The 9,743-nt window shown below is 40.3% G+C and overlaps 1 protein-coding gene across 1 annotated transcript; it reads left to right on the plus strand.

Moving 5' to 3' along the window:
- Positions 1 to 448: 448 nt before the first annotated feature.
- On the plus strand, positions 449 to 8,946 carry aldh8a1 (aldehyde dehydrogenase 8 family, member A1). Its single transcript, XM_028604621.1, has 7 exons — positions 449 to 595; positions 1,819 to 1,966; positions 3,968 to 4,123; positions 4,212 to 4,361; positions 6,026 to 6,282; positions 7,537 to 7,698; positions 7,798 to 8,946. Exons 1-7 carry the CDS (start codon positions 449 to 451, stop codon positions 8,248 to 8,250), a joined length of 1,473 nt encoding a protein of 490 aa, XP_028460422.1. The 3' UTR covers positions 8,251 to 8,946.
- The last annotated feature ends 797 nt before the right edge of the window (positions 8,947 to 9,743 follow it).

Genomic DNA, 9,743 nt, shown 5'->3' on the forward strand with positions numbered 1-9,743 from the left:
ACGCTCAATAGAGAGAAGTCCCAACAAAACTGACTGAATAGACCACTTTATTTATGGTGTGGATCTAAGCTGTCATAACTGTATCTTAAATGTGTTTTTGTGAATTTACAGTAGTGGTGCTGATTCTTCTCACATGTCTACCGCACTGAGCGGTATAATAGTTGTAACAATTAACTTAATACTTCATTTATACACTAGCTTTGGAGATATTTTTAATGAGCTCTTATCAGTACCTATGAGAACTTTATATCCAGTGTCTGGGAGAATAATTAGCCTACTGCTGCTGCACACTATAGTGCACTTTATTGTGAAATGTGACACGAGGCGGCTGTAAAGTAGGAGGAGCAGTACAAAGCCAACCATTTGGGATCCATGTGGTTAGACACATTACCTGCAGCAGTCATTCTCACAGTCTGTTGTATTAGTTTGATATCATCGGTTTGCAACCATGCCGAATGCCTCAGAGCAGCGCCCATACCTGGTTCTGGAGAACTACATCGGAGGGAAGTTCATCCCTAGTCTGAGCCACATCGACTCCTACGACCCGTCCATCGGGGAGGTCTACTGCAAAGTGCCTGACAGCGGCAAGGAGGAGGTGGGTCATCCTCAGACACACAGGAAATGGGCTCATGCAATATTACTTTAGTATTGTTTGTTTTTGGTACTTTCTCTGCAGTAGCCTAATTTGTATTGAAAATGAATACACTATTTTCCTTTTATGCAAAAGCCCTGCAATACATTTTAATTATTGTAAAGATTTTGTTAAAGTTTTCACAGATGTGTGGTCATTTCTGAATTACCACACGTTAAGAAACATATGTAGGGTTAGATAAGATCTATTGGTGGCTGTACTGTTCGTCTTTGGCTGTGCATTTGACCTTTATTTGGCATATGTTGTGCCTATTTTTGTGCATGACTCATGTTGCTGTCTTTGTATTTTTTTTTGAGTTAATTTTCATGTTCTGTTCACTCTATAAGATAATTTTTAATCATACATTTCACATAGGTATACTTTATTGCAGGGCTATTGTGTTGGATTGCATTTTATTACAGGCATGGATTTTTCAGCAAGATTTCATTTTGCACAAATTTCTTGCAGACGGCCCAGGACATGAAAAGGAAAGAGAGCGTTTTTACGTCACATATTCTTGTTGAATATCCAGGTTCTTCCAGGCAGCATGTGAAACAGTGTTTCAGAGATTATAGTCGGAGAGAAGCACCTTTGCTCTCTACAGAGTCAACAGTGAAGTAATCATTAAACACATTCCCAAACTTTTCCCTGGTGGGATAATAAGGATTGACTAAACATATCAATAAACCTTAATATTTTGAGCATAACAGTGGTGAGATTACAGTGAGTTTCGTACTGGAATTGTTTTTTTATTTTGTAAAATCAAAGTTGTTAGCCATTATCAAAATGTACATAGAATCCCCCCAGTGCATACAATGTATTTGTGATCCCGCTGCACAGGTTGTGGCCTCGATGTGGACATGAAATGAGAGTTCAAGCAAAGAGGAGGTTCTAGTATTTCACAAGAAAACTTAAAAAAATAAAATAAAATCATCTTTGACCCCTCATATTTATCTTTGAACGACTTGGGTGGGGGTTCTGACCCCCATGTTGAGAACCACTAACGTGTAGCATCACCTGGAAGTTACACAGCACAATGTACTAATATGAGTTAAAGTAGGTTGATTTCCATAATGTCCAGTCTGATTTATCAGGCTAAACTGGTTTGATTCTATGCAAACTGAGCCTGTGGCTTGAACATTTGAATGGCCCAAGTCTAGTGCTAATTGGCACTTTACTGCCTGCAGGTGGAGGCAGCGGTGGCGGCAGCTAAAGAAGCCTTCCCTGACTGGTCCGCTCGCAGCCCAGAGCAGCGAGCACAGGTCCTCAACAAGCTGGCCGACCTGTTGGAAGCCCACCTAGAGGAGTTGGCCCAAGCTGAGTCCAGAGACCAAGGTGTCATATAGTGTTTTAACACACGTTGAGTCAGTCAGTAACACTTGGACAGTGGGTCAAAAAGAACACGACTGCATGCTCACATACTTGTACAAACGTATTTAATATCCAATTTGTTTTAAACCCTTATATGCAGTTTATGTATAGCAGTAGTAACTGATGCATCATAACAAGCTGCAAAACAAAAAAAAAATTTCATTATCGATTGGGGGTGTCACGATTTTGATTTTAAAACGAAAATCGATCGAAATGACCTTTTGATTTAGACTACCAGAATCAAAAGCAAGATTGCCAATTCCCCCAGTATTTTTCCCCCTTTTTTCTACTTGTGCACATCCGAAAAAAAAAAAAAAAAGCCAGACACAGTGTAGCTTACCGGCTGGTAGCATGTAGCCTCATACACGGGGTAACCTTAGCTTACCAGTAGCCTGCAGCTTAACTTTTCCAGACAGCATGGTCACGGTCGGAGTCGGAGATGACGGAGAAACTAGAGAACTGGAAAATCCTTCTGCTTCTCTGAATGGCCGAATGGTGGCAATTGCACCTCATAAACTCTGAGAAACACAAACTGTTGTTGCGAAGTACTCTTCTGCCATCAAATGGCTCTTATTGTGGCATTGCCATCCATGTTGACAAAAAATGTTTAAATGAAAAGTCAGATCGAATCGTGACAACCCTATTATATAGATTTCTCTGCTAATTGTTTCGTTTTTTGCAAATTGGTTTGGTCATATCAGAAAATAGTACAAAAAAGTGTCCAAATGTACCAGGGTGACTGTCCAAAACGCAAATTATTCGGTTTATAATAATGTAAAACAAGGAAAAGCAGCCTGACAAAACACGAAAAGTCTCACAATTGAGAAGCTGGCACCATAACATATTTGTCCTTAATTGACAAACAATGAATCTATTGTCAAAATCAGAACCCAAATCAGCTTTATTGGCCAAGTAGTCTATGTGTGTACATAGGAATTTGATTCTGGTGTTTTGTTGCTCTCAGTGTAAATACACAGAAATAGACACAAGGGTAAAACAAGGCCAACAAAGCTGCCTGTAAGTAATTGACTACTATACAGATATTTAAAAAAAATTGCTTCTTTAGTTTTTTGTATAATCCTTTGCAGTTCCTTGTTTATGTTCCTTGTACATGCCACATTACAAAAGTGCTGGACAGATTGAACAACATACTGATTATTTGGCTATTTTCTGGCTTGTACTAGTAGTAGAAATAAAAACAGGGCCTGTGAATAAGTTTGAGATATGTTGTGTGCTAAGATGACATTTGGCCAGAGGGTGGCACTAGAGGAAAGCTCGGTAACACTTTACTTTAAGTTTTCTACATAAGAGTGACATGACACTGTCATGAATACATGACACTCACATGACACTGTCATGACACAGTTATGACACATGAACCCTAACCCTAACCCTAACCATAACGTGTCAGACAAAACCGAATGACACTTACTAAAAAAGAGTTATGTCATAAACGTTTATGACTTGTTTATAATGTTTTATGACAGCGTCATGTCACTCTTATGTAGAAAACTTAAAGTAAGGTGTAACCAAAAGCTCAAGCATTATACAAAATGAACAGAGATTGGGCCCTGGGGAGCATGAATGCTCAGTCAATTTCTTATAGAAGATGAAAGGACAAAAGGTCATCAAAAACACTAGGATTTATATTGTATTTTTATTTTTCTGTTTTATCTGTTATCTTGGTGGTTTATTTTTTTAAATGCACATAACAACTAGGGCATATTTTAAACGGATAGCTTAATACATTTTACAGTACATACACAAACCATAGCCTACAATTACAAAAGCAATGTGTTTTATTTAGAGTAAGGCCCTTGCTTAGGAAACCTAAAATGTTCAGGCGATAGAAATCATCATTAAACATTGGTTGATGAATGTCTGCTATCAAACTCGTTTCAAGAAGCGAGTGTGTTATTATTCTCTGCTGTTCAACTCTTCTGTATCTTTGGTATAACAATACAGGTAAAACTGTAACATTTGCACGGACTGTGGACATTCCTCGATCGGCGTACAACTTCCGGTTCTTTGCGTCATCGTTGCTCCACCACACCACCGACTGCAGCCAGATGGACCACATGGGCTGCCTGAACTACACTATACGCTGCCCTGTGGGAGTGGGTGAGAGCTCAGTGTGTTTGCCATAAATCGTTCTATTTGTGCTTTATGTGTTTATAAATGATGTTGTTGTTGTTGTTGTTGTGTGTAGCTGGTCTGATCAGCCCCTGGAATCTCCCCCTGTACCTGCTGACATGGAAGATTGCACCTGCAATCGCTACAGGCAACACAGTGGTGGCAAAACCCAGCGAGATGACCTCCGTGACTGCCTGGATGATGTGCAAGTTGATGCAGCAGGCTGGTAGGACTACAGCACCCACAATGCAATAGCAATCCACTTACACGCACAGAAGTTAGCAGGATTCTCCCATGAATTATTGCACAGAAAGCATGCTTCTTCACAAAACTTAAAATTCTACACTATTTAGATGAGTAATACAATCTTCGTATTCACTCCTTAGTCACTTTCTTACTACAACTGGCAAATAGTACATCATACAACAATCAAGTTATAGCTCACACAATCAGAATATGGTCTCAATTTAAGAAAAAATTTGGTCTGCAAAAAGCCTCCTTAATGGCACTTTTATGTCAAACCACCTCTTTACCCGAGCCTAGTGAAATGTGTCTTATCGAGCATGGCATGGGGATGGAATTCAAGTTTTTAAAGATTTATACCTCGATGGGGTGTTTACGTCATTTAATCAATCACTCTAATTTCTACAGTTTTTTACTGTAGACATTTTTGCTGGTTACCATCCTTCCCCTGAGATACTCCCAGCAACATCACTAGATACTCCCTAGTCACAAGGGCGCCATCACAAGGATCTGTGAGATATTAGCCAATATAAATCCTCAGCCTAATATGGCTAGCCTTAGATCACTCTAGAAACAAGATCTCGGCACTCCTCTCCCTGGAGATCTGTGGAAAGCTATTCTTCCTCAAACAGTAGATATGGCGTTTTCATTTTATCAAAGCTAAACTGGCCAAGATTTACCTCAGCATCGAACCCACTTGTGTTTGGGGCAAACACCACCTTTCAACTGCAAGAGCTTAAAACCTCCATCTCAGGTCAGATGGATCAGGAATATATTGTTTTATCTTAAAGGGGCGCTATGCAGTTTTGGCAATTTCGCTTTTTGCTCGCACTCGCAGGTTTCTATATAGAGTTCCCCCTACGGCTTCAAAATAGATATTTGGCAACACTGTGTAAAAACTCGCTTGGTCAGTCTGCTGTTTCTTCTTTCCGCTTTCCTAGCTTTCTGCTTCTTTTTCTAAACTCCATCGCTACCTTGTTCTTATAGCTAGCCGGTTCCTTACTGGGTGTATGTGTGCAGTGCCTAAAGCAATTTGTTACATGGCGAGACCTGATATCACGCGATACTTCCTGACGCTGATGCCGGCGGCTTGCCGCCCATAAATTGCAAGGGTGGTTTTTCCGCTCACAGGCCCTACGGGAAAGTGAGACGAACACCATTCAACCTGAAAAAAGTCATATAACCTTTCCAATGACTCCGAAGCTGTTCAGTTAAGGTACATTTAGCTAAAAAAAAAACCCTGCGTAGTTCCCCTTTAAGCTTGAGAATATACAAATCCCCTTACTGGTTAATATGCATATGTTCAAGAGAGTCTGGATGACTTTTCTGATTTACTCTGATAATCTAACCAGTGTAACAAACTGGAATACCTCTTAGCATGAGTCTGAAATGTCCCAATTTGTATTAATTGTAGGATGTGAGTAATTCTATGTGTATCTTTGGTGAACTATGTTGAAGCTGTTCGTTTGTCTCATCTGTTTTTCTTCTTGATTCAAAGGTCTTGTACTTACTGTCTTTTTCTAAATTATATTTTATCTGGAGGATCTGGGAAGGAGGGAGTGGGGGGATTTAGTATGTAAAACTATTCTATATGCAATTTGCACACATGTTAAATCTGGAAATCCATAAACCTGTCTATCTCTGCAGGTGTTCCTCCGGGAGTAGTCAACATCGTATTTGGCACTGGGCCGAGAGCAGGCGACGCCCTCGTCGGCCATCCTGACGTCCCATTGGTTTCCTTCACTGGTTCCACGGCAACTGCCCAGCGCATCACAGAGCGGAGCGCCCCTTACTGTAAGAAGCTGTCACTGGAGCTAGGAGGTAAAAACCCTGCCATTATTTTTGCTGATGCAAACCTGGACCAGTGCATCGAGACCACGGTCCGTTCCAGCTTCTCCAATCAGGTAAGAGAAGAGTGTTAGGGAGTGTTTTAAGACTTGATTTAAGGCTTTTGGTTACTTTTACTATTGCTGTCATTATTTGTTTACATGCTCTTGTGAGGGTTATTACACAGAACTGTGGATCAACTGTTATGTGCTAATTTAATTGAAAATGTGTTTAGGAATATGCTCCACTTAAGCACATCAACTCAGAGAGAAATATCTTTTCAAAAAAAAGCATAACTCAATAAACTTGTTCTGGTCTTCATCAGCAGGTGAAAGTTTTCTCAGTTGTAGTTGTTAGTTGGAGTTTGCTCAGTCAGTTCAAAGATAGTAAAGGATCCTGAAGTTGAGATGTTTTTCTTTTGTTGAAATACGTATCAACTAAAGATGTTCAAGAAATAGTTTCACATTTGGAGAAATACTGATTCCTGGAGTCTCTGCTGGTTGCCAGGCCAAGAAATAGTCAAGCACATAACCCCTGTAAAATAACGAGTTGTTGTTGTTTACACTTCAGATTTTTTACAGATTTAACAAACAATAATATGTAGCGGGTTAATTAGTGAGCTTTAGAGGTGCTGGTTGGCAGATTTTGTTACCGTCGGACCGAGCCTCGCTAGCTGTTTACCCCTATTTCCGGTCTTTATGCTAAGCTAAGCTAAGCTACCGGGCTGCTGGCTGGAACTGCATTTTTAACGAACAGACATCAAAGTAGTAATTACCTTCTCATATAACTCTCATTAAGAATGCGAATAACCTTATTTCACAAAATGTCAAAGGTGGGTCCTACTTGATTTTTCGAGAGAGAGAGAGAATCCATGTGTCAAAAGCACACTTTTAATAAACTGAACTTCAGCTTTGCGCTTATGTTGCATATTTCTAAATTACTGTCACACACAAGTAAACAAACAGCAAATTTGTGGTCACACATTGCACAAAAGTACAAAGGGTTCAAAGGGGCCAAGCAGATCATAATTTCCCAGTGGATCCTTAGCAGGTTAACCTGGCCATGGTCTTTATCTGTTTCTTCAGAGCAGTTGTGAACTTCTGTTTTTGTAAAAACATGAGTAGAGGCTAGTTTTATTCTTATTATTAATGTCAATGAAAACTGGTATGAAGAACTGTTACATGTGATGAGGATGCAGTGACATGGTGTGTCCACATGGGGGAGATCACAGTCCATATTTTGTCATGTAGCAGATGCATGAAAACAATGTTCTGAACAATCAGTGCTTCCATCAGAATCCTCTATCTTCCCCTTCTTTCCTTTCCTCTCAGGGAGAGATCTGCTTGTGCACCAGCAGGATTTATGTAGAGAGGAGCATTTACTCTGAGTTCCTGGAAAGGTTTGTGGCTGCGGCTAAGAAGTGGAAGACAGGTGTGCCCTCTGACCCCAGCAATAACAACGGAGCTCTTATCAGCAAAGAGCACCTGGAGAAGGTGATTAAAAAAACGAACTGTTGAATGCTGCGAAAGAACAATTTTCGATTGTTTTAAATAATCATACACTTGGTAATCCTTCTTTGTCTTGATCCCCAGGTTCGAAGCTTCGTTGCACTCGCCAAATCTGAAGGCGGCGTCGTCCACTGCGGCGAGGGAGTTGACCAGCTGGAACTCCCTGAGCGCAACGCCAAGGGCTACTTTATGCCAGCCACCGTCATCTCAGGCATATCTGACAGCTCCAGCGTCATGCAGGAGGAGATCTTCGGCCCTGTCACCTGCGTCAGCCCATTCGACACAGAGGATGAGGCCATTTCCAAGGGCAACGGTGTGCGTTACGGTCTGGGGGCCACGGTGTGGTCCCGGGACGTTGGGAAGGTTCACCGGGTGGCTAGGCGGATACAGGCAGGTATGGTGTGGACCAACTGCTGGCTGGTGAGAGATCTGAACCTGCCCTTTGGAGGGATGAAAAATTCTGGAGTGGGGCGGGAGGGAGGGAAGGATTCCTACCACTTCTTCACTGAGGTGAAGACCATCACGATCAAACACTGAGGGAGGAGGGAAAGAAATGGATTGGAGAAACGTGGATACAGTTTTGTAGTTAATCTTGACATTCATCAGCCTCTGTCAGCAACTCTTAGGAATTTCAATGACACGTGTCTGCTCCCACCCTCTTGGATTACTGGAGCCCGTAATTATGTCACATTTATAAAATAGCCTACAAAGAGTGGAACAATACAGATGAATATACAAGCAGAAATGCAATAGAAATGTCAAGTGGAGAGTAAATATACAGTATCACAGTGCAAAACATGCATACCTTTTTCATTAGTAGAATATTTTTGCAATATTGAAATGCATTGAGTAGTGCGTGTTAGGCCTTCAAGTTTGAAAAAGTGCAGACCGGAGAAGGCGAAACCAGATAAGGCAGGAACTTTATTTATTGGCCCATTTGAAAAATAGAAGCCAAGAGGACAATTTATGAAGTTAGCTTAATCCTAAACATCCTTTAAAAGTTTACACTGCAGGTTTGTGTCTTGCATGACGGTTCAGCAAGCAATTTTAACAAGAGGGCATGCAAATACTGGTAATTCAAATAGAAAAGTGGAAAGGTTAGTAAAGTACAGCTAGTAGAGTATGTGCCTCAGGCTAACCAAATCCAAAAAGCAAATCATTGTCCACTGGTACTTCTTCAGCTGTTTTGTAACACAACTGTTGTTAAAATTAAAACACCTTATATAAATGCTACATGTAGGTCAGTGTGTTTTTATGGGCACTTTGAAATGTTATGTCATTCTTGTCTGTGGAATGCCGTAAATCTTCATTGTATCTCTGACATAATGTCAGCAAAAGATATATGTCAGATTCTGGGTCTGATACAAGTAGACAGGTCTGCTGACACATCATTTACATGTCTTGTGGTGTTATACTTTACATCTGAACACCTAGTCAAAGTCTGCTCTGTTATAGAATGTTTTACGTCATGCAAACCTTTTGTACTCAGACATAAGTGTTTTACATTGAGTTGTTTGAGTTTTTTATGACCGACTTGCTGACGCAAGAAAGCTGAATAAATTGTCCCGTGTGGTAGTTGGACAACATGTTTGCAGAGAGGAATAGGAATGTCAGCAAGTCAGGTGAGTGAACTGGTTGACTGTCTGACTGAAGTTAGAATGCTAACATTTACTAACTAGCACTAAACACAAAGTACAGCTGAGGCTGATGGTGATGTCATTAGTTTAGCAGGTATTTAGTCATAAAATGAAGTATCGGACAAATTCAAATTTTAACCTGAAGATGGTGCTAGATGAAAAATCACCACAGTTATTAAAGTTCATCCTGAAGGGGACATGAATGTGTGTACCAAATTTAATGGCTATCTATAAAATTTTTGGGATATTTCAGTCTGTACTAAAGTAGTACTGAAATCATGTCAAATCTTGTCCATATATGATACAGTACAATCCCATTTTGACTGTTAATTTATTATTTTTTTTCTTCAAAAAAAGGAAATCTCAACTTAAAATGATGTCACAAAGGTATGA

This window comes from Perca flavescens, chromosome 18, assembly GCF_004354835.1.
Source record: "Perca flavescens isolate YP-PL-M2 chromosome 18, PFLA_1.0, whole genome shotgun sequence".
NCBI classification, from domain to species: Eukaryota; Metazoa; Chordata; class Actinopteri; order Perciformes; family Percidae; genus Perca; species Perca flavescens.